The sequence below is a fragment of the Vombatus ursinus genome, unplaced genomic scaffold (genome assembly GCF_900497805.2).
Source record: "Vombatus ursinus unplaced genomic scaffold, bare-nosed wombat genome assembly UNPS02014770.1, whole genome shotgun sequence".
Classification (NCBI taxonomy): domain Eukaryota; kingdom Metazoa; phylum Chordata; class Mammalia; order Diprotodontia; family Vombatidae; genus Vombatus; species Vombatus ursinus.
In genome coordinates, this window is record NW_020954548.1 from 1,079,674 (window position 1) to 1,105,564 (window position 25,891).

Consider the following 25,891-nt stretch of genomic DNA (forward strand, 5'->3'; position numbering starts at 1 on the left):
TCCAAATTTTAAGACACATTATTCTTCCTACAATTCCATCTTCACTTATTTTTATTTTAAATCAAAATCAATCTTCTTCATCCCTGTCGACTATTAGGAAAAAAGGGGGGGGGGGGAGAGAAAAGAATGTACATGTTCTACTAGAGTGAAAAGATTTCTCTCTACAAGCATTCCAAAATAAGCAAATACTTTTTGCTACCAATACCAATACCAATACCAATTGTGAGATGCCTATGGGGCATCGCATTTGAAATATCCAACAGGTTCATTTGTGACTGGAACTTAGGAGACTATAATTTAATATACAAATCTAGGAATCATTTGCATAGAGATAATAATTAAATCCATGGGAGCTAATGAGGTCACCAAGTAAGACAGTCCAGAGAAAGAAAATTCAGGACATCGTCTTGGGATATACCTACAGTTAGGGGGTATAATGAATGAGGATCTATTAAAGGAAAACCAAGAAAGAACAGTATTATGAAAACCCAGAGAGTTCTTTGCTTCATACCTAAGCCTTTTTAAGCTAGTCTTTAATAACAGTTCTCATTTGACTGAGGCAACACCCTCAGTGTTCAGTGATTAAGACTGGTCTTTGAAGAGGAGGAGTGGATAAAGATTTAATTCACTGCAAAGAGTTGTCAGGTTTTTTTTTAAACCTTTAACATAGATATTTCCTATAAAACTAGTAGAACATTTAAAACCAGTTCCACCCAGACCAAACGCTCAGAAAGGGCACATGATCCAATTATCTGGGTAAACATGCAAACCCCTTTAGCAGCTCAAAGAGTTCAAATCAATCTTAAAACCACATTCAGGGGTGGGGAACCCGCGGCTTCGAGGTCCAAGTGGCCTCCAAGGTCCTCCTTGGGTGTGGCCCTTTGATTTAATCTAAACTTTACTTGGACTCTGGCAAAAGGCCGCACCCAAGGACCTAGAGGGCCACTCATGGCTCGAGGTCGCTGGCTCCCCACCTCTGAATGATATACTGCCCAGTTGATCTGGCTTTGGGTTAGCCAAATAGTTGCAACAGTAGACATGAACCTAGCTAGGGTAAAATTACAGAAAGTGGGAGGGGGCAGGGGAATAAACATTTCCTACGGAAGTTACCTCCTACTTATGGAAAGAACACGAGTGACCAAAGATATATACAACTCTTAAAAAGGACCTAGGACGCAAAAGGGACGGAAATAATATTTTTTTTAAACGAGGAGATAACGACCACCCCAGGAAATGGAGGGCAGTCCCATGCAGAATTCAGGGAGCAAAAGGGTTGGGGTCCGCCACTAGGAGGGTGCAGGGGGAAGGTGATGCGCTGAGTTCCTCTCCGGGAGATCCCTGGGAATGGGGAAGGAACCCCCCACCCCCATTTCTTCTTTTTGTCACCCCATCCCTCCATCCCCTCCGAATCTGGCAGATTTTTGAAGGAGGGACAGGCGCAGGGAGCTGGAAAGTTAAAGAGCCGGTGTTGAAGAGCCTCCAGGTGGGAGCCGACGGCGCGTCCACACCCGAACCGGACCGGGGCGCCGGGCTTGCTCCCCCGTTGGGGGGGCACCTGGAAGGATGTAACCTTAGGGACTCGGGGGGCGGGGCGAGGGGAACGTGAGACACCGGGACGCTGGGAGAGCAGAGAGGGAGGGGAGAGCGAGGAGACACTCGGGAACCTCGGGAGGGCAAGGAGAAGGGAGGACACCTGGATGGGGAATGGGGCAGGGGGCGAGGCGGGGGGGCTAAGGCCGCGGCAGCAGAGTAAGGGCGAGAGAAGTGTCGCTGGCTCACTCACCTGTAGCCAGCCCTAGCCTGCCAGTCAGTGCGCCGAGAACCAAGCCGGTGCAGGTCGCTCCCCCTGCCCCTCCCGGCTTCGCGTCACTTCCGCCCCCGGAGCCCCGCCCTTCAGAAAAAAGAGGGAATACGCGGTGGGCCACGCGCGCCCGCCAGGTCTTGGGACACTGCTTAGCAACTGTTACTACGCGGCACCTTTGTGGCTAGCGCGCGACGCCCTCCACCTCCCCAGGCCTTGTTCTCGAGGCGCTGCTGTGGGCGTGGCCTCGCCTCTATCCCTCCCAGGGGTGGGTCCAGGGCCAAAGCCAGGGCGTTTTCTCCTCTTTCTAGCTACTGCCCCCCTCGACAGGTGGAACTCGGGCTGAGGTCACGGGAAGGGCAACGGGAGGAGGCCGTGGCTCCTGGAAACCAGGCCTGCGACAACAGCAAACATCCAAAGCCGGGGCGGTGGAAAGGACGCTGAGTTTGGAGTCAGAGCACCTGGTCTCCAACGCTTACCACTTTTGTCACTATGGGCAAGTCTCCTCCCTGCTCTGGATCCCAGTTTCCTCCACTGGCCAAGAAGGGGATTGCATGAAATGATTCCCAGGTTGCTTTCCAGCTCAAAAATACCGTGAACAAAGAGTCAGGACACGTTTTCCCACCGTATTGCGAGATACCCAAGGTCTTGGCTCAAGAAAGGGAGAATGATGTAGTGGAAAGAGCGCTGACAGTGGGGTCAGGGGAGCTGCCTTCTCTTTGGCACCTGTGACCTTGGGCTCTCCTTTCCCTTTTCTGGGCCTCAGTTTCCTCTTTGTGAAAAGAGGGGGTTGAAAAGAGCACTGGAACTGGGGGCCAGATGACCTGGGTTCATTTCCAAACTCTTCTCCTTAAATAGGTCTTCCAGCCACGTCCAGCCCTTTATTCACTATGCTGTGGAGCGTTCTGTTCTGTCAAATAATGGTTTGGACTAGATGATGGCTGAACTCCCTTCCAGCCCTTGTTTCTGACTGTAATTCTGTCCTGGTGCTTGGCAAATGGAAAATCAAGGAAATAATCTTCTCCCTCCCTTGATTTTGAGGGTATCCAAGGCTAAAACAAGTAGGATTTTTAAGGATATTGTTGAGGCTGTTTCCCAAAACAGTTCCATGTTATCCCACCCCTGTCCTAGACTATTTTTCTCAGGCCTGGATTAGTGAAATTCAGTCGTTTTTCAGTCGTGTCTGACTTCTTGTGACCCCATTTGGGGTTTTCTTGGCATAGATATTGGAGTGGTTTGTCATTTCCTTCTCCAGCTCATTTTGCAAATGAGGAAACTGAGACAAACAGGGTTAAGTGACTAGCCCAGGATCACATTTGAAACTCAGGAAGATGAGTCTTCCTGACTTCAGGCCTGGTGCTTTATCTGTTGCACCACCTAGCTACTCTAATTAGTGAAATAGTCTTTTAAAACTAACATTTTCCAGTTTTTCTCCCCATTCTAATCTATCCTGCACACAAAGAGCAGGATAATTTACCTAAGAATTATGTTTTAACTGCTTTTCTGTAACATTTGTAGCTCTCAAACACACACCCTTGGATGGACTGGCAAATGAAGTGCATTCACAGAAGGCTCACTGGGTTCTATAGGAATTACTATATTTTAGGCTTATCCTTTTTTACTCAGAATTGAACCACTCTGATGCAGAAGATATCAAGAACAGCCACAGTATGCAAGATGCCTTTGGGTTTGGGGGAAGGGTAAGTATAGACATAAATCATTTGGCAGTTCGACTGCCTTTCTACTTCATCAGCATACAGAAATACCTAAAGCAAGGAAAGATTTCCCAGAATACCCATGCAGCTATACTTGTACTGCAGCTCCCCACTGCACAAAAGGCGTATTTGGGTCAGTCTCTCTGCTGCAAAACCATTTCTGCCCGAAGGCAATAGGATTGTGCGCAGCATTCAATCTGTGATGTGTGGCTCAAAGGCCCCTCAAAGACCAGGTTCAATCCTGATATTGAGTCAGTAAATTAAGGCTACTCACTGCAATATTGTTTTATGTGGGCTCTTACAGTTTAGTTAACAGCAGACTTCTCCAAATGAGAGATTATAAGTAACTCAGTGTTTGCATTTGGGTAGAGGAAAGGGAGGAAACTCATATGTAAGACTTTATGTGTCCATAGGTCATCTGTTGGAGAATGTTCTTTTGGGATTCTGTGTTTCTCGAAATCCAGAGGTGGGGGCAGGAAAGCAGCATCTTCCTTTAAAATTGCTTCCCAGTTTTCCCTTTTTGTACAACAAAAGTTCCATCTTTGAGGTTTTTAGGATGCACTCTCTTAGAGGTTGAGGGGCCTAGGGTGGTGATTGGTAGGGGGACCAAGGTATTATCTATTACGTCTGCTTCTAGGTCTGTGCTTGGGAGCTATGACCACAGTAATTGGTAGAGGCAATTAGATATATGGGAATGTTTCCCAGTCTGTTTCAGGTTAGTTACAAGGGAGATGTGGAAGATTATTTCTATAATCCCAGGTTCTGTGGTGGAGGTTGGGACCAGATGGACATTTATCTGTGAAGTTATATTTGTTTCCCAAACAGGAGATTGATTTTAGAGGCAAAAACAAAAGAAATGAGAATCAATAAAAACTACATTAAGTTAATCTCCAGTTTTCCCAGCAATTTTTTGTCAAATAAAGTGTTTTTTTTTCCTAGGACATTTGTGTTGGGGTTTATCAAATGTAAAGATAGATAGATAGATAGATAGATATGTGTGTGTGTGTATATATATGTGTGTGTGTGTATATATATATATATATATATATATATATATAAGATTGTGGCCAATTAGGCTTTTTTATTAATTAATTTATTTTTAGTTTTCAACAATCACTTCCATACATTTATGAGTTTTAATTTTTCTTTGCCTCCCTCCCCAAGACAGTGTGCAATCTGATATGGGCTCTACATGTACATTCCTGTTAAACATATCTTCACATTAGTCATGTTGTAAGGAAGAATTAGAACCAATAGGAGGAACCACAAAAAAAGAGGAAACAAAACAGAAGGGAAAAAAAAGAGCAAATAGTATGCTTCGATCACATTCAAACTCCATAGTTCTTTCTCTGGATGTGGATAGCATTTTCCATCATGAGACTTTTGGAGATGTCTTAGACCCTTGCATTGCTGAGAAGGGCTAAGTCTATCAAAGTTAGTCATTGCACAAGGAGGCTGTTGTGTACAACATTCTCCTGGTTCTGTTCACTTCACTCAACATCATTCCATACAAGTCTTTACAAGTTTTTCTGAAGTCGGCCTGCTCATCATTTCTTATAGCACAATAATATTCCATTGCATTCATATACCACGACTTGTTCAGCCATTCTCCAACTGATGGGCATCCCCTCAATTTCTAATTCTTTGCCACCACAAAAAGAGCTGCTATAAATATTTTTGTACATGTGGGTCCTTTTCCCATTTTTATGATCTCTCTGGGATACAGCCCTAGAAGTGCTATTGCTGGGTCAAAGGGTATGCACATTTTTATAGCCCTTTGGGCATAGTTCCAAATTGCTCTCCAAAATGGTTGGATCAGTTCATAACTCCACCAACATTGCATTAGTGTTATCAAATATATTTTTAATTCTTCCTTGTCTAGGGTTTTATTTATCTACTTTTTCATTTTTAAACTAGTACTAAACAGTTCAAAGATTACTCCATTATAAAATAGTTTGAGGGCTAAAAGTGCTACTGAAACTTCATTTCAATTTTTTTCTTTTTAAAATAAGTTGTATAGATGTTATTTGTTTTGACATCACCATAATTTCCCCCTGTAGTTCTCCTCTCACTTTTAGAGTCATCCCATTTAACAAATATTTTAAAAGACAAAAATAAAAAATAAAAAGACAAGGAAATCAGTATAACCATCAGTACCTCAAAAAAGCCTGAAAATAAGTACAGTGTACCATACTACTGGACCTCCCACCTCTGCAAAGCAGTGAAGTGGAGGTATCTTCTCATCTTATTCTGTATAATTTTTCATGTGGATATTTTTTGTGGATATGCTTTCCATTTACATTGTTGTTGTCACTGTGTATGTTGTTTCCTTGGTTCGGCTTCCTTCCATCCTCATCAGTTCATTTAGATCTTTCTATCTTCTCTGTATTTATCATATTCATTATTTCTTACAGCATGGTAATACTGTATTCCATTACATTCAAAACTCCAGTTTGTTTAGCCATTTTCCAGTCACTGGCATCTATTTTGTTTCCACTCCTTTGCTCTCACAAAAAGTGCTGCTTTAAATATTCTGTATATTGGGACTTTCTTGGGCCTTCTTGGGGTATTATATCATTTTAGTCACTTTAATTGCATAATTCCAAATTGTTTTCCAAAATGGTAGGACATATTCCTAGTTCCACAAACAATGCATCAGTGCACATATCTTCCCACAACCCTTCCAGCATTTACTATTCCCATTTTCTGACCTCTTTGCCAATTTGCAAGGTGTGAGGTGAAACTTCTGGGTTGTTTTGATTTGTATTTATTTTATTATTAGTGATTTAGACAGAACACTACTAGATCCAAATGTGAATAATACTACCCTGAAGTAATTGTATTATTTGAATTTGCACTGCATATTTCCATTAGGCTTGAATTAATTACCATAACTAACTTAAAATAGTGCTAATAGAAGCTATTTCAGGGTATTCATTATTCACATTAATCAGGATCTAGCTGTATACTCTCATATGGCTTTTGTGAGTACTGCCTGTTCATATCCTTTGGCCTCTTATCTATTTGGGAATGGCTTTTGTTCTTTTGTGTATATAAACACACATACATGTGTACATATCCATATGTATGCATGTTTATGTATATATGTATATTCATTTTTATATAGCTTGGACATCAAACTCTTATCAGAGAAAAAAGAACCTTACAGAAATGATAAATAAAATGAAAAGCTGATTTTCTGAAAAGACCAATAAAACTGATAAACTTTTAGTCATTTTGGTTAGAACATTCATTTATGCTAAAAGCAAATAAACAAAACCCCTCCAAAGTACAGGCATAGAGGGGCTTTTTCTAATATCATAAAAAGTACCTACCTAAAGCCAAAAGCACGGATTATACATACTGAGGTACACTAAAAGCTTTCTCCATAAATACAGAAGTAAAAAAAGGCTGCCTACTCTCCCCACTGTTATTGACATGATTTTAGAAATGCTAGCAATAGTAATAAGAAAGAAATTTAAGGTATAAAGATAGGTAAAAAGGAGATAAAAAACTAACCCTATTTTCTGATGACATGATAGTTTACTTAGAAAATCCTAGAGAATCAGCAAAGATACTAATTGAGAAACTGACAGTTTCAGCAAAATTGCAGTTTACAAAGAAAACCCACAAAAATCAATTCCATTTCTACATAATAACAAAATTCAAGAGGCAGTAATAGAAGGGAAATATCATTCCAAAAAACTACAAAATGCACAAAATATCTGGGGATCAATCTAACAAAACAACACAACTTGAATAAATTCAATTACAAAATGTTATTTAAATAAAGGATAACAAATATTTGGAAGAATATTCAGTGCTTATCACAGAGTCATGCCAATATAATAAAAATGATAATACTACCAAAGTTAATTTACATTTTTAATGCTATACCAATCAAATTATCAAAGAAATACTTTCAGAACTTGACAAAATAATTAACAATTCATTTGGAAAAATACAGGATCTAGAATATCAAGAGAAATAATGAAAAGTAGTAGAGACAAAGGGGGTTCTAGATCACAAACTATACTATAAAGCAGCAGTCATCAAAACCATCTTGTATTAGTTAAAACCAATAGAAAAGCCCAGAGAAGGGAGAATCAGAAACAGTGAACTCAATAAACCAGTGTTTGATTAAAAAAAAAAACCCAATATAACTTAGTTAAGAAAAAACTCCCCCATGCATCTATGGGAGTAAACAGAATGGGAAGGATATTGGGCATGTCTAGTGTGAGTGGTGGATGGGGAATGTAATCCTGATCACTGACTATTGACTCTTGGTCAACTTTTATTTTTAAGTGAAAAAAACAAAAAACAACAAAGTTTAACAGTTTTGCAATACAAGCTTGTGATTTATGCTTACTGTAAGTTAAATCAGGATTGTTTTAAAAACTTTAGGTTCAGTATTTTTGAACACAGAAAAACATTCATCTAGAATGTAAAACCAAGTTGAGTAAAGTCTATAACTGTTAAATAATTTCAGCTTTTCTCAAGGTAGTTATGTGGTAGGAGTGTACTTAAGCAGTAAGCATACTTAGGTTAAAGCAGTTTCAATTATGTTAAATGTTGCTCTTATACCACATTACATAGAACACTTTTTTTTTTTTTGGCAAGACAATTGGGGTTAAGTGACTTGCCCAGTGACACAGCTAGTCAGTGTTATCTGTCTGAGGCCAGATTTAAACTCAGGTCTTCCTGACTTCAGGGCCGCTGCTCTATCCACTGCATCACCTAGCTGCCCCAAATGAACACTTTTTGAGATGCAGGTTGAAACATTTGGCATGTTCTAGTTTATTTCATTTAACATCCTGTAAGGCACCTACATTTAAGCTTTTTTTTTTTTAAGTTAACGGGGACAATTTTGAGATGCAACATAGATACGTTAGGTTTTGGTCTTGGTGTGTGTATTAAATTCTGAGGCCTTGATTTAAATCTTTCATTGTATTGTGATTTCCTTTTAGGTGTATGACACTAAGTAAAAGTTGTTAAATAAATCTTCCTTTAAAAAAAAAACTCCCTATTTGATAAAAACTACTGGGAAAACTGGAAAACAGCCTTACACCATATCCCACAATACATTTTAAATGGATATGTAACTTTAATATTAGGGTTATACTATAAAAAATTAGAAAAGAAGCAGATCAAATGAGAATATGTAGCAAGCATTTAGCACAATACTTAACATATAGTAAGCATGAAATAAATGCTTTTCAAAAAAAAGATCATATTTCCCTCACAGCTATGGATAAGAGATGTATTCTTAACCAACAGTGAATAGAGGTAATTACAAAAGATAAAATGTGTAACTTTGAAAATATGAAACAGAAAAGGCTTCTGCACAAACAAAATTAATGCACCAAAGATAGGAAGAAGCAGTCGAATAAGGAAAGCAAATAGGGAAAAAATCTTTGTCAAATTTCATTCCTACTTTTTTCATCATTTCCCTTTATAGTTTAGATCTTTCCTTCTTCCAAACAAATTTTATTGTTTTGTCTAGTTGTATAAATTATCCACATGGTCATTTGATTGGTGTAGCACTATATTTGTGAATTAACTTCAGTAGTATTTATTTTATCATATTGTCGTGGCCTACTTATGCACACTGAATAGTCCTCCAATTACTTAAGTTCTTCATCTCTTTGAGGAATATTTTGTAATTGCATCTATACAGGTATTGAATATACTTTGGTAAATGACTTACACATATGTGATGCATTTTACAGTTATTTGAATGGGACTTACCTTTATATCATTCCCTCTTAGACTTTGTTATTGTTATATAGAAATGCTGCTGATTTGGGGGGTTCACTATGTAAGCTGTCATTGGGCTACAGCTATCGTTTCAATAAGTTTCTTTGCTGATTTCCTAGGATTTTCTAAGTAAAACATCATGTATTTTGTTTCCTCTTTGCTTATTTCTATTCCTTTCCTTTCTTTCACTCATTTCATTGATATTGACTCCTTGCATTTCTAGAACTTTGTCAAATAGCATTGGGGAAAAGGAACATTTTTGTTTTACTCCTTTTTTTTATTGGGAAAGATTCTAGTGTTTCTCCAGTGATAGAATACTAGGGTAGCAAATGCCATTCTTTAATAGATAAGTGGTCAAAGGTCATGAACAGTTTTCAAAAGAAAAAATTGTAAACTATTAACAACCAAGTGAAATAATGCTTCAAATTACTAATGATAAGAGAAATGCAAGTCAAAACAACTTTCAGGTTTTACCTTGTGTATAGTAAACTGACAAAGATAACAAAAGATGGGAATATTCAATGTTGGAAGAGTTATGGAAAGATGAGCAAACTAATACATTATTGGTGGAGTTGTACAGTAGTCTAGCTATTCTGGAAGCAATTCAGTCCTATGTGAAGAAAGTTACTAAAATGTCCACACCTTTTGACCTGGAAATTCCACTCCCAGGCATATACAGTATCTCAAGAAGGTCAATAACAAAAACAAAAGCTGCATATGCACCAAAATACTTATAGCAGCACTTTTTATAGTAGCAAAGAACTGGAAACAAAGCAGATGCTCCTCAATTAGGGAATAGCTAAATAAATTATGGTATATAAGTGTAATATAATAACAAGAAATAATATAAGAACTCATATATATCATAGCTATGGGGAAGTATGAGAAGACCTGTAAACGGATACAAAGTGAAATAAACCAAACCAAGAACTTTTTTTCTTCCTCTTTTAAAAATTCTTTATTATAAAATATGGCTCTTGGGAAGGGGTTTGGGTGGGATACAGAGATACATTGGGAAATGTTGGTGATATTAAAATAAAAGATAGCAATAAGATGTATTTTTTTTAAAAACTACATAGGCATATAGGATAATACATATATGTGCTTTCCCAGAGAGTACAGGAAAGGGAAAAAGGATTGTTCAGTATTCTCCAGTAAGAATTCAAGGCCCACTTATGCAGTTACTTAATACCTTCATTAAAAAAAAAAACTTTCCCTCCAAGATTATCTCCAATTTATCCTGTCTCTACCTTGTTTGTACATAGTTATTTGTAGGGGACATATAATGAAAAGGCACACAGAATAGAGCATATCTTGTGGGGGGAACATGAAAGAGGCCAGTGTCGCTGGATCCCAGAGTATATGGAGGGGTAAGGTGTAAGAAGTTTTTTCCCTTGTCTCAGAGGGACAGCTAGGTGGCACAGTGCATAGAGCACTAGCCCTGGAGTCAGGACGACCTGAGTTCAAATGTGACCTCAGACACTTGACATTTAGCTGTGTGACCCTGAGCAAGTCACTTAACGCTGATTGCCTTGCAAAAAAAAAAAAAAAGAATGCTAACTTAGATTCTTCAGGGGAGGAAGAAATAAATTTCCAGTACACGAAGATCCTAACATAGGGGAAAAGGCCTCAATTATGAATATAGCTACATATAAATGTGTATATGCATGTAAGTATTTTACAACAAGCAGTATCATTTCATTTACTTTCCCTAGAGGAAGGATAGCCCTTCCAGTAACAAAATTCTAAAGAAGTAAACACAAAAGAAAAGTCATAAAAACCACAAACCACACTCTGAAATGAATTGTGGCAATTGTAGTATAACGGGCCCTAATAACAGTCAGTTTCTTTGGCTCATTATACCATGCACTACCCCTGAGTAAAACTCCAGGAAAGTCTCTAAAACAAAACTTAATTAAACATGGTTTGTGCCTAGATCTCCCCAAATGTAGATAATAGGGTCCTCTCCAACAAAGGTATTCAATGTACAATTGGGTATCATAAATGAAAGCTTTTTATTTTGCATACCACATAAAACAAATGTAATATGAAGCACTAACAGGCCTTCAGGAACAAATGCAAAAAAACTTAAAGCACTCAAATAGCCCAGTAGATTAATTAGTCTCCCTCAAAATATAAATATACACTGTGGGACTACTGAACAAATATGTCCCGTTTCCCTCAGATCTGTACTGGTCATGCAATTCATAGCAATATTATGAAGGGTTGGCAAGGTGCAGATGTCTTTTGCCATTGTCTTCATTGTAATTGTGGGGCAGCTAGATGGCACGATGGATAGAGCCCTGGGCCTGGAGTCAGAAAGGTCTGAGTGTTCAAATTTGGCTTCACACATTAGTTGTATGACCCTGGGCAAGTCACTTAGCCCTGTTTACCTCAGTTTCCTAATCAGTAAATGAGCTAGAGAAGGAAACAACAATCCACTCCAGTATCTTTGCCAAGAAAACCCCAAATGGGGTCACAAAGAGTCAGAAACAACTGAACAACAACAAAAAATTGTAATTATACACACACACATACACACATACACACACACACACACAGAGTTCTCCTGGTTCTGCTGTTTTATCAGTTCATGCAAGTCTTCTAAAACTTCTCTGAATTACTCATATTTATTATTTCTTATGGTACAATAATATTCCATTACATTCACAATCCATATTTTGCTTGTGCAGCTTTTCCCCAATCAGTAGACATCCATTTTTTTCTAGTTGTTTGCTCCTACAAAGAAAGTGACAGTGACCATGAGGATTTTGATCTTATCTATCTAAATATCTATCTGCTTATAGATAAATGTCTCTACACATCTATCTATCTAGAACCTTTCTGGGATATTTGACAAGCAGTGACAAGGGAAAACTCTTAGAAGAGTTTAGCAACTTTTCTCACATAATTGCAAATTGATTTCCAGAATGGATGAACCAATGGTGAGTGTGGCTTCATTAACAGTGCATTAGTATCCCTCGCTTCCGATTGTCCCTTCAGCAGTAGCTATTTCCATCTTTTATCATCTCTGCCTCTTTGAAAGTCTGAGATGAAACCTCACATTTCTCTTAGCATTAGTGATTTGGAGTTTTCAAAATAAGAAATGGAAACTGTCCAAAGCATATGAAAAGACACTCCAAATCACTAAGAGAAAAACTGATTTGGTTTAGCTGGTTAAGAAAATGGTGGCTGAGAATGTGCAAAAGCACAGTACTGGAAGAGAGAAGCAAGTAGGCTATGTTGGCCAAAACTTAGATGTATGTGAATAGGGAGGAGTTTAAAATAATTCTTTAAAGGTAGTTTGGAACCAGCACTTTACATAGTAAGCTGATGAGTTTATGTTTTATCCTAATAGGGATAATTAGGGGCCTCTGAAGATTCCTTTTTTTTTTTTTTTGGCTAGGCAATGGGGTTAAGTGACTTGCCCAGGGTCATGCAGCTAGTAAGTGTCAAGCATCTGAGGCTAGATTTGAACTCAGATCCTCCTGAATTGAGGGCCGATGCTCTATCCACTGAGCCACCTAGCTGCCCCACCACTGAAGATTCTTGAGCAGGGAAGTGACATGGACAGACTTGTGCTTTTGGAAGACTATTTTGGCATGCCGTGTGGAAGATGTATTGGAGAGGGAATAAAGAAAGAGTGAAGGAAATAACAAATACAACAGTTTGGGTAGAATTTGGAATGTGTAATGGAGAACAACATGAACTATTTGGAAAGGATGGTTTGGACCGGGAGACCAGTTATGAGGCTATTAAATAGTTTAAATGAGAAGAAGGCCTGAGTATTTGTTGCATAGAATTGAAGATAAAAATGACAGGACTTTGCCAATAAAAATAGCAATAACATTTATTTAGCATGTTCTGATTTATACAGTATTCTCTCTAGTGAATTTTGTGAGGCAGACAACATTATTATCCTCATTTTATAGATAATGAAACTGAAGTCCAGATAAAGGAAATGATTCATCTAACATCACTGTTATATATGATATATTTGATATAGGTATATGTGTGGTAATGCAAAACATATTTCCATATTAGTCATGTTGTGAAAGAAAACAGACTAAAGAAGAAAAAAAGAAAATTTTCAAACGTATGCTTCAATCAGCATTCAGACTCCTTCAGTTCTTTCTCTGGAGGTGGATGGCATTTTTCATTATGAATCTTTCAAAACTATCTAAGATCACTGTCTTGCTGAGAATCCAAGTCATTCACAGTTGATCATAATACAACATTACTGTGATTGTGTACAATGTTCTCCTGCTTCTTTTGACTTCACTTTGCATCGGTTCATGTACATAGTAGAGCTGGAATTTTCAATTTGATTATGTATTTGGGATGAAAAATAAGGAAAAGACAAAGGATTCCAGGGTTATGAAACTGGTACCTGGGAAAATTGTTGTGCTGCTATTAGGACAGAGGGGTTAGGAGAGTTTAGGATAAAGATAAGTTCAGTTTTAGACATGTTAAGTTTGAAGTGTTAGCAGACATTCTAGTATAGATATTCAATAGGCTGTTAAAACTTTAGCATTGGAACCCTGAGGAAGGGTTGGACTATGGCTATAAATTTATCATTATGGATATGAGATAAGTGAAGCCATAAGAGTAGATGAGATTATCAAAGGAGTGAGCATAGAGACAGATTAGCATGGGGCCTAGGATAAATCATTTAGAGTTCTATATTTAAAGGGTAAAATAAAGATGAAGAGGTAGCAAGAAGGACAGAGGAGGAAGAGGCAGGTAGGAGAGCCAGGAATGACAAGTGTCAGGGAAGTTAACTGAGGGAAGACTATATAGAAGGATATGCTCCACTATGTCAAATGCCACAAAAAAGTCAAGAAGGCCGCTGGATTTGGGAATAAGGAGATTATTGCTATCCTGGGAGGGAGTTGTTCTAGGAGAGCGGGATGGACAGAAGTCAGATCATTATGGGGTTGAGGAGCGAATGGGTGCTGAGGAAGAGAAGGCTGAGAGTGGAGCCTGCCTTTTCTAGGAATTTGGTAGTGAAGGAGAGGAGGCGATTGGAAGATAGATTCTGAGGGAAGGTGAGAGGGTCCAGGGAGAGACTTTTTAAGGGTAAAGGAGACCTGAGAATGTTGTAGGCTGAGGGAAAGGAGCTGGTACACAAAAAAGAGATTCCTTACTATACTTAACTTGATAAAGTAAATTAAGCATGTTATTATGTGCCATGTACTGAGCTAAGTAAACATTGGGAATACAAAGAAAGGTAAAAACAGTCCCAGCTTTTAAAGAACTCATAGGGGAGACAACACACAAATAGCTGTGTACAAACAAGGTAGAGACAGGATAAATTGGAGATAATCTTGGAGGGAAGGCACTAAGATTGAGGATGACAATGAAAGATGTTTAGAAGAGAGTTTGATTTTAACTGAGACTTGAAGAAAGCCAGGGAAACTTGGTGAGAGAGATGAGGGGGGGATCATTTTAGGCATAGGGGACATATAATGAAAAGGCACACAGAGTAGAGCATATCTTGTGGGAGGAACATGACAGAGGACAGTGTCACTGGATCCCAGAGTACATGGAGGGGTAAAGTGTAAGAAGGCTGTTAAGGCAGAATGGGGGCCAGGTTAGGAAGGGCTTTAAAAGTCAAACAGAAGATTTTATATTTGATCCTGGAGGTAATTGTTGTTTGTCCTTTGTTCTCGAAGAAGACCAGGGCATCAGAAAGGTAATGCCATGACTTGCAAGTGAATTGGATTTAAGTGAGGGAGGGCTCTGCAAAGTCACCAGTCTCACTTTCTTCTCCAGTGTCATCTGGGTCCAGTGGCAAGATATAAATCTGTGGTCAAATATAAACCAACTGGTGATGGTCCCCTCCCAAGGTAATAAGGAGCCATTGGTTTCCTTCAAGACTCTGCTCAAATACCACGTTTTACAGGAGGCTATCCTCTGGAAGATTCTCTTGTTTTTATGTACCTGAGGTCTATCTGCATACTTGTCATCTCTTTCTTAAAATATAAGCTCCTTGAAGGACATTTTGCTTTTTCTTTGTATCACCAGCACCTGGCACAAAGCCTAGAACCTAGTAAGAGTTTAAAAAACATTTCTGCATCAACTGATTAATTGACCCTGTTTATTGATCAACTGATTAACTGATTGGGGCAAATGAATTAACATCACTTCCTTCTTAACTCTCTGCAATCTGACTTCTTACCTCATCATTCACTCTAAACTTCTCCCACCAAAGTTATCAATGGTCTCTTAATTGCCAAACCTGGTGTCTTTCTTCAGTCTTTATCTTTTTAGAGCTCTCTTACGGACATTTCAGGTGGCACAGGATTTGGAAGTAGGAGGAAATGAGATTGAATCCTCCCTCAGACACTTGCTAAATGTATAACTCAAGGCAAATTGTTTAATCTTTATGTGCCTCAGTTTCATCATCTGTAAAATGGGGATAATAACAGCTACTTTCCCAGGGTTGGTATGAGGACCAAGGAAGGAAGGAAGGAAGAAAACAAGTATATTAAGTGCCACTATCTGCCAGGCACTGTGCTAATTGCTTTATAACTGTTATCTCATTTGATCCTCACAATAGCCCCTTGAGGTAGGTACTATTATCTTTCATTTTACAATTCAGGAAACTGAGGCAGACACAGGTTAAATGACTTGACCAACGGTCACACAGCTAGAAAGTGAAGCTGGATTTGAATTCAAATCTTCCTGACTCTAGGCCCAGCACTCTGTGCACTATGGCACCACCTAGCTGCCCCTGTGCCACCTAGCTGGTAGCTATATAAAGTGCTTAGCAAACCTTAAAGCATTATATAAATAAATGCTAACTATTATCATTATCTCTGCAGCGTTGATACTCTTCTCTCTTGGTTTTCCTGACACTGCTCTCTCCTGGTTCTCCTACCTATCTCACTGCTCCTTCTCAGTCTCTCTTGCTTAATCCTCCTACAGAATGATCCTAATAACCATGGATGTCCTCCAGGTTCTGTCCTGGGCCCTCTTCTTCCTCTTTAGTATTGTACTTGGTGATTTCATCAGCACCTATGGGTTAACTTATCATTTCTGTGCAGATGATTCTCAGATCTATTTAGATCTATCTAACTTCTCTCTGAACCTTCTGTTTTACCATGTCCAACTGCCTACTGGGCATCTCAAATGGGATAACCCCATAAACATCTTAAACTCAACACAAAATAACTTTGTGTTGTCCTTTAAAAAAACCTCCCCCTTCCTAACTTCTCTATTGCTGTCAAGGGTACCACCATCCTCCCAGTCACTCAGGCTCAAAACCTAGATGCCATCCTTGACTCTTCACACTTTCTTCCCTCCTCATATCCAATCTGTTGCCAAGTTTGATGTTTTGCCTATATATGTCAATCAGTCAACAAACATATTAAGTGCCTACTATGTACTAAGTTCTGGGGATACAAAAAGAGGCAAAAAATACCTCTTCCCACCCTCAAGGAGCTCACAATCCAATGGAGGAGACATCAAGCAAACAAATATGTACAGACATGCTATATATAGGATAAAAAGGAAATAAATAATAGAAGGAAGGAACTAGAATTAAAATGAGTTGGGACAGGTTTCAGGTGGAAGCCAGTGAAGCATCCAAACTCTGTCGTAGAGAACACTATTCCAATGGGCTGGCCATGTTGTTTGCATGCCAAAGGTACGTTTGCTTAAAAGACTATTTTATGGAGAACTCACATAAGGCAGGCACTCACTTGGTGGTCAGAAGAAAGGATACAAGGATACTCTCAAGGTCTCTCTGACGAACTTTGGAATCGATCTCATGATAGGAGAGACAGTGTCAAAGAACCACCCAGCATAGCACACCACATCAAAGAAGGCACTGTGCTCTATGAGCAAAGCAGAATTGCAATAGTTGAAGAGAAATGTAAGATATGGAAATTTAGAGACATTTCTGCTCCAAATGTTCATATGAACTATTTGTGCCCAATCTATGGTAGAGCCTTTCAAGCCTCCAACATAGTGATGTTATTTTAGTCCTCTGAGAGCAAAGGACAACAGCCAACAATCACTGCTACTACTTTGCTGCTGGCCTTCATCATCTCATATTGAGACAATTGCAATAGCCATCTAGTTGGTTTCTCTGCCTCTGGTTTATACACAGCAGTCAAACTGATCGTCCTAAAGCCAGGGTCTGACCATGTCATCCCTCTCCTCAATGGAGGATGGACACAGTTATGAGCTCACACAGACCAGGTTCAAAGTGAAGAGGACTTCTCTTTATGATTTTTGCTCCCATCCAGTACTTCCCATGGGAACATCAGGATTTGGCTTGTCTGTTGAAGCTCTTCAGCTTCCACAGAAGTACCTAATCTACCAAAACACTGAATATAAGACAAGTTTCATTAACCCCAACAAAAATTGCAAAGCACTCTTAAAGTCCATAAATAATCAAGACCATTGGGAGACAGTAGAGCAGAGCAGTCAGTGTGCTATACGTGGGAGTTATGACAACTTGAATTCAAATCTTGTCTCTGCCATTTGCCATCTTTCTGACTTTGGTCCAGGCCCTTAACCCCAGTCTCATATCTTAGAAGGGGGGAAGGTCACTTCTAGCTCTATGATATCATGAGCTCACTTCTGTTGGTCTCCACCTTCTTGAGAAACTGGCTCTTCTGGATTTATAGCCCTACTTTGAGGGAGCAATCCTACAAAAGGAAAGCATTTGGCACTGCCCACTTATATAGTACATACCAGTGTTCTGAATGGCAAAAAAATTAAAATAGATAAAGCTTTTTGCTTTTAGCCTGTGAGAGCTCTTTAGTATTTTTGGAGTTAACAGTGGTTGCAAAACTTCTATGACTCTCTGGTCATTTGTTACCAGAGTTGACACTCTTTTTGACATTGAGAGAAATGATTTTTAAATAACTAATTGTGAATATTAGGGCAATCCAGGATTTTTTCCCTTCCTATTTCCTCATTCTCTACTAGGTCCAATAAGCCTCTGAAGAATAGAACTGATAGGAGTAGCTAGGTGGTGCAGTGCACAGAGCAACAGCCCTGCAGTCAGTAGGACCTGAGTTCAAATGCCGCCTCAGACACGTACTAGCTGTGTGACCCTGGGTAAGTCACTTAACCCCAATTGCCTTTAAAAATATCACCTACTTCACAGTGTTGTTAGGAGGCTCAAATGAGATAACAGTTGTAAAAGGCACTTAGCACAGTCTCTGGCACATAGTAGGTGCTATATAAATGCTATCCTCAGTCCCCTCTGCCCCCCTTGTTACCCTTGGCAAACTTCTGTTGGCCTCAGCATTTTGCAGATCTTAAAGTGCTATATTATAAATGCTATTTTTTATTATAACATGAGTCTCCTTCATGCACTCTCCACTGCAGCCAAACTGCCCTACTTGCTAAAAGTGTCTCTTATAGGACATCCCTTCTAATACCTCCATGGTGTTGCACCGGTCTTTCAGGCCTGCAGTACTCACTGCTCACCTCTGCTTCCAGCCACCAGCAAGGCTGAGCTCAAGAGAGACTTCCTAAGAGCACTTTTCTTTCTTGATTACCTCCAGTTAATTACCCCTCCTCAAACTTTGTACTTTTTGGTATTTACTTATCTGTCTGTGTACGGGTTAGTTCCCTTCTGGGAAAATGTAAGCCTCTTGAGGGCTGGTACTGTTCCAGTTTTGTCTTTATAACCACAATACACGGCAGAACTGCTGGGCACATAGTAGGCCCTCAATCAATACGTGTAAAATTGAATTGATTCTTTTTTTGATTTGTTTTTTTGAATTGATTTTTTTAAAACCATTTAAGTACAGCGTGTAGTATGAAAACGTGAAAACGGGCACCCAGAAGACGTCGTAGTCTGAGTTGCGATATTAGAGCAATTTCCCATTACCACGCCCAGTGAAACTAGAGCGTAAGAAGTCCCACCCAATCTATTAACCCCACCTCAACCGGACTACAACACCCAGAAGCCTTTGTATCCTAGTGCATACGCACTTCCTCCCAACATCCTCAGCGGCAGAGAAGGAGCAAGCAGGAGAGAAGTAGAGCTCTCGAGGCCGACACGACTCGTCTAGAACTCGCAGCCGCGGAAGGCCGCCACCGCCGCTGGCGCCGTGAAAGGAACCTCCGGCCAGGTCCCCAGCGGCCTTTTCTCCCTCTCCCTACCGGCCGCAGCCAACCATGTCGGCCCAGGCGCAGATGCGGGCCCTGCTGGATCAGCTCATGGGCACGGCCCGGGACGGTGAGTAGGGAAAGGCCGAGGAGCCCGCGGCTGGGAATGGCGGGCGGTGATGGCGGGGAGCGGAGGTGGGGGTGGGGGTGTGGAGGGAGGTGGCGAGGCCTGGGCGGCCCGGGCGGCCCGAAGCTGGGCGGGGGGAGGGGGCGGCCTGCTCGGCCCTGCGCGTGCGCCCCAGGTGACCCGGACTCCCTTTCTTGTCTCCCCCGCCCGCCCAGGCGAGGCGCCCGGGCCTTTTGTGCTGCCGCCTCTGGCATCCAGGCGTCGGCTGGCCTATCTCGGAGGCCCAGGCCCTGGGCCCCTTTGTCTCCGCCCGGATCCTGCCTCCTGGAGGCCGATGCCTTGGGTGCTTGGGCATCTTCCTTACCGGATTCTCCCCATCCCCCAGCACGCATGCATACGCACTCGCTGCTCGGCCTGTGGGGGCCCAGTTTGGGCCTTTTTGTGGCTCACTCCCTTTCTTTCCACTCAGACTGGGAGGCCGCGGGGCGCTGGCTACCTCCACCCACATCCTTCCTCTGGAGGCTCTGGCGGTTCTTTTTGCCCTCCTCAAATTTGAATCCTCCTTCGTGGCTTCTTCTGGCCCCCCCACCTGAGCGAAATTTAAAGGGTGTCAATAGTTGCGGGCTCAGAGTAACTGATTTGTATTTCTAGTTGGTGGTTTACAAACCCCCCTCAACGCTAACCAGCAGATACTGTCCGCTTTTGACCGTCTTTTCTTTGCCCCAGGGCCGACTTTTACTTCCTCCTCTCCTGCACACGTATACCCTTGTTTGTTGGCCTAGAAACAGCCACCTTACGAAAAAATAGGGAATTTAGCAAAGGGCCTGAGTTTCTTGATCTTCACAGACAGTATGTTTTCCAAGCCATGTGGCAGTGTTTTTCCTGGGCTTTCTCTGAGAAGAAGTTCTATAAGAGAGGGAGCCTAATATAACAGATAATATATCTCAATGCTATTTTTATTCTATTTCATTGCAAGAGAAATTGTAAGGTCGGCTTTTCTAATATGGGGGTTTTGTGCAAAGTGACGTTATCACCACCTTAAGCCTTCACATGAGAAACCCAGTGTTTAGTCAACTCCTTACAGACATAGGTAGGTTTGTACTATAGATAGGAAAGCAAAATTCTAAATGTTTCAGGAAAAAAGGCTGCAAAACAAAAACCAAAACAAAACTATATTCCAGTTGTGGTTTGTGTTTTCTTTTCTGCCGAAATAATGAAGTTGTAAATTCACACTGGCACATTTTCAGGGCTGTGCAGATTCTTTGCACTTTATTTCATAGATGAATAAGTGCTTTTTAGCTTTCTTTGTATATTGAGTTGCTTTTGAATTGCTTCCCATATTTTTATTTCATACAAACTGAACAATTGTGGCCCCTCTATTTTATTTATAAAGGTTCAGTGTATCTTTGCCTGCCTACATCAATCTGCAAGGGAGTTGCAGAAAAGCCTCATGTTCATCGAGCCGTGAGTCACAACCAATTTTTAAAGCTGTTATAACAAAAAAGTGTTTGCTTTTTTCACAAGTAACTTTAAAAGTGTAGTTTAGAAAGAAAACATTTTCAATAAAAAGACACTACATTAATCCTGGATGCTTGCAAATCCTAAAATATAGTCCTACTTTAGTATTACACAGATCTGTGTCATATACACAGATTAGCTTTAAAATTGTCACATTCCATTGCCACTTTGCCTTTACTTTTATGTATCATTCCCCTGACTTCCTTACTGCAGGTGTGGGCAAGAAAACTTTTCCTTTAAAACTTTTCAACAGCGGGCATAAAATTCTGCAGCTGAGGTCTTGAAGAATGCAGATGGGTACAGTATGTGTTGGAGCTCGCAGTGTGTATTGACTAACCTAGTTTCTTTCTGCCTTTCTCATATTGTCTTGTTAAAAGTGACTCCCAAATGCCAAAATATTTTTAAGGGTGGGAAAAAGGGAACCAGGGAGATGCCCAGATCATAGGGTTCTACAATGACGTTTGTATACTTTTCCTGGACTCTAGACAAAAAAACACTGCCTATTCAGTGCCACATCAAGAAAATAGATGAATGATACCTGTTGCTGGTGGAAATTAGGAGGTGTAAGTGTCATATTCTTTGATTCATGGCCCACTGAGAAACATGGGTTTTGGTATCTCCATCCCTATCTGCTCTTCTTGAGTAGGGTCCAGGTAAACTTTTGATAATTGTTAAGCCATTTAATTGTGGCCATTTGTCTATTTTGTATAATGGGCAGGTCAGATATCATTTGGTAAGATCTCATACTCTTTCATGATGTACTTAAACCTATAAATACGTTAGTAGTCCAGCTTCCATTTATGTTTCTAGACCCTGTTTTTCAGTGAATTTGATGGGGAGTACACAAAATTGATAGTCGGCAAATCCAGGTGAATTGTTGCAGCAGATATCCATGCATGGTTAATATGATAATACTGTCTTATTTAAAACCAAACATGAATTTCAGGAGACGAAACCAGACAGAGGGTGAAGTTTACAGATGATCGTGTCTGCAAGAGCCATCTCCTGGACTGCTGTCCTCATGACATTCTGGCTGGAACGGTACGTGCTTTTTCACAGTACAATAAAGTAAAGAAAAAACTGTTGCTGTTTTAGGGAAGCCATTCAGCTGGTGCTTTATTTTACATAGCCTAGTAGAAATTTCCTGGTGCCCTTCAAATTATATAATCTTAAGAAAGAGATGTCTTTGGATATAATAGAATTATTGTATGTCTCACTACTATAAAATTATTAGACTTCAGAAAGCTTGTCACACTGAGTACTAAGAAAATACTGTTATTTCCTTAAATATCCATATGTAGATTTGTATATTAACTGCTCCTATTTTCGGCAAGCAGATTGATCTGATTCTAGACCCTCTGTGACTTTTACCAATCACACTCTTCAATGTTGCCAATAATTTTTTTGTTTTAATAGTTAATAGGTGTTACTCCTTAAGCTTTCTTCTTTTTTTTTTTTTGAGAGAACGTTTTAATCAATTAGTGTCTGGTTTCCTTTTTGCAAATTTATATTATGTCACTATTTTAGAAAAGCAGTATATGAAAGTCAGTAAATGTGAATTTTTCTCCCATTTTACATTTTATTTTTCTTTCATTTATTTTTGGAGGCAATCAGCATTAAGTGACTTGGCCAGGGGCACACAGCTAGTAAGTGTCTGAGATGGGATTTGAACTCTGGTTCTCCTGACTCCAGGGCCGATCTGCTATGCATTGCACTACCTAGTTGCCCCTCATTTTATTTTGCTTTTAAATTTCTCCACTAAAGTCTGACCCTGATGTCTTCTGTGATGTTAACCCAAGTTTTTTGAAGATTGTCAGTGGGAGGCAATCTCTGGTAGGTCTTACCAGAAAGACTGAGTATGAGTCTTGGAGTTGACTAAGTCTGTAGACTGAGGACCAGCCTGCTTGGCTAATGGAAGAGATTCTTGTCACTAGGTTAACTTACCAGGTTTTGAATTTTTTCAACCACAGAAACTCATGAAAACTAAGGTGTTTTTTTTTTAGGGGGTTAAATTGCAGGCCATGTTGGTGGAGAGAGTATCAGAGCTAATTGTTAAATTTTCCATATGAGCATTTATATATTGAAAATTGGCAACTGCTACAAACCAGGGCTTGATTGATTGTTTTGCTGATTGTCTAGACTTAACAGTGATGGTGAAAATACTAATGATGTAAATTAATGTGTTCTGCTTACATTATTTTTTGAAAGCTGGTTGTAAACATTTACCCACATACCCCTGTGAAGTGTCTTTGAGATATTGAAATAAATACAGATTTTAAATGAAAAGAAGAACAGCAGACTTGTGCCATTTTTTTAATACACATTTCCAAAGGTCAGAATTAAAAAGGCTTGAAGGGCACAACTTTGCCTGTAATGATGAACACAGAAATGTAGAATGTAAATTCCTTGATAGCAGGGGCTTTTTCTTCTTATATGCCTACACAAGGCCTTGCACATAGCTCTGCAAGTACTAGTGGATTCCAGAAATTTTGTGGTTTCCTAGATGTACTGTTCCTTCCACCAACAATTTTGAGGGCTGTATAGCATATATTTACTGAAGTGCTCATTTTGGCATTGAGCATGAACCTAGATTTTTAAAGGCTATGCCAGTGAAGTGGAAACTGCTATATCCTACATAGCTAGAAAAGCTTTTGGCCCATGTAATACTTTTATCTTATTATAAACTTTCTGTTGTATTTTTCCATGTGTACTATACTTACCTCACCACTAGAACTATTTTAAGATAATTAGAAAAGTTTTATTTTCTACATAGTAGTTAATATAGCATCATTAGAAATGGGTATTGAATATTAATGGATGGATTGTATGTCTTTCATCTGAGAGGACCATCTCAATGGGCTACTATTCTCTTCTATCAAACTAGGAAATACTAGCTAGATTCAGAAAAGTATCACCAAGTTGGCTATAGGGTGATAACATTTTTAAGCCACAGTAATTCCTGAAGACCACTTTACTAGGTTATAGAAGAGTTGCCTTCTGTGTTGGTGGAGGACAACAAAACTACCTTAAAAGTATTGAAGGATGATGTGCATGTTCTAAGAGATAGTTTTCTCTGTGATGAATCATTACTTTGTCTATTATTATCTTGAGGAAAGAGCCAGGAGAAGAGCACTGTCAGTTTCATCTTTGGTATTATAAAAGCTGGTAACTTGACTACTATACCTATAGCTACAGTTTGATAGGGTATTTGGCTATTTATGTACCAGACCTTTGTTGCTCAATAGTAATCATCATTTTCACCATTCGTAAATGTTCTGATGGAAAGAGTAGTGGGGAATGATCCGGGATTATATCCTGGAGTTGTGCTGGAAGAAGCTGAAAGGGAGCCATTTCAGCCATCTTTTTGAATAGCTGTTGAAAGCTCGTATTGTTTTTGATCACTGAGTGTGACATTTTTCAGTCATAGAATATATATCTATTGTGAGATTAATGTTTAAGTACCCAGTTGTCATGCAGTATTAAGTACAATATAGCAATTGAACATCTTCTAATTATCTTTAGATAGTTCTAGTGGTGAGATAAGTATAGCCCACTTAGAAAAATATAAGAAAAAGTTCATAGTAAGATAATGGATAGTATTGATTAGGAGAAGGTGTGTAATGTTTTGAGTCCTAGCCCTCCTGTTTATTAGTGCTATGATCCTGAGCAGGTCATTTTCCCATTCTGGGTTTGGTTTCCTCTAAGATCTAGGTTAAAACTAGGGTCCCTAAGCTTGTTTTTTTTTAATTAATATTTTGATAACTATTTTAATATTTTGTAATTCTAAATAATTTGTGCATTTAGAAACATTATTCTGAGAAGTGGTTCGTAGGCTTTACCAGGCTGCCAGTAGTGTCTATGATATAAAAAAGGAGAACTTAACTGCTCTGAAGTCTCTTATAGCTCCAGCATTCTTCAGTGCTTGGGTGGCTACTGTAGGCTTCTAGTTTCCCCTGACCTTTTTAATAATCTTTCTTTTGGTGCTGTGTCTGTTAACTGGGGACTAAAACCCTGGGAAGAATTTCCTAATGCACAGAGATGATGGGGTGGAACAGAAATGGAGAGTTCCCTTCTTGGGGTTCATGTATTAAGGGAATGAAATTGGTATGAAGTTAAGAAGTGAGCTAGTGGCAAGTTTTGAAGTAGAATTTAATAGAGGTAAGTGACTGAAATATTCTTTCAATACACTTGTTTTCAGTAGTTTCAGGGTAGACAAGGGAATTGGGATGGTGAGCAAAGCTGTTTCATATTAAGAACTTGATTAAACTTGATTTTATAACTCCTTGGTATTGAGAGTCAAAAGACTCCTGGGTTCTGGTCATTGATCTGCTACTTGGTAGTTGCATTGTCTTGGGCAAGTTAGCGTCTCCAAGTCTTATTTCCTTAACAGTAAAATGATGTTATCTTTCTGAAGGTATGGTTGTGAGGAAAGTGCTTTAGAAACAGGAGCTACTATTATGATTGTAATAGCACTTATGAATTCTATACAAAAATAGTGTTCCAGGTAAGATTGCTTTTAGTCACAGTAGTGTTAGAGTGATTAGTTCTATCTAGTTTTCTCAACTAGCAACAACAGATAATGTTGCAGAAGGAAAGAGTAGAGGCATCAGATACCTGTCACTCTTGGTATAATTGAAATAGTTTCAAATCCATCTTTTGAGTACAAAAGGAACAAGACATAGTGGTCCATTGAGTAAGATTTATTCTCTGAAAGGTTTCTTGGAATGGTTGCCATTTGAGTTTTCTGGTATGGAGTTTGTATAGCTGCTGCTATTTTGAAAATTTTAACTTCCTAATTTCAGTGCTTATTCTTTTGTTAGTTTTCATTTTTTATTTTTTGCAAAAATAATGTTTGCCATTCATTTTTTTAAACTTTTTTATTTTTAGGCAGTTGGG

General features: G+C 39.5%; 2 protein-coding genes across 9 annotated transcripts in view; one reads left to right on the top strand and one right to left on the bottom strand.

Moving 5' to 3' along the window:
• LOC114043865 (protein FAM234A-like) overlaps positions 1-1,858 on the bottom strand; it is a 54,111-nt gene extending 52,253 nt beyond the window's left edge. The window contains exon 1 of the mRNA XM_027863090.1: positions 1,784-1,858. The gene's annotated coding sequence lies outside the window, so the exon portion shown is untranslated. The remainder of the gene's footprint in view (positions 1-1,783) is intronic.
• Positions 1,859-19,250: 17,392 nt separating this feature from the next.
• The window catches only part of LOC114043730 (putative RNA-binding protein Luc7-like 1), a 48,682-nt gene continuing 42,041 nt past the window's right edge, over positions 19,251-25,891 (top strand). For 3 of the 8 annotated variants that reach the window (XM_027862886.1, XM_027862887.1, XM_027862888.1), the window contains exons 1-3: positions 19,319-19,480; positions 20,871-20,941; positions 21,942-22,036. Coding sequence is in view for 4 of the 8 variants with exons in the window: in XM_027862880.1 (XP_027718681.1) it covers positions 19,420-19,480; positions 21,942-22,036 (156 nt within the window). In the remaining 4 variants the exon portion in view is untranslated. The other 5 variants (XM_027862881.1, XM_027862883.1, XM_027862880.1 and 2 more) reach the window with 4 other exon arrangements.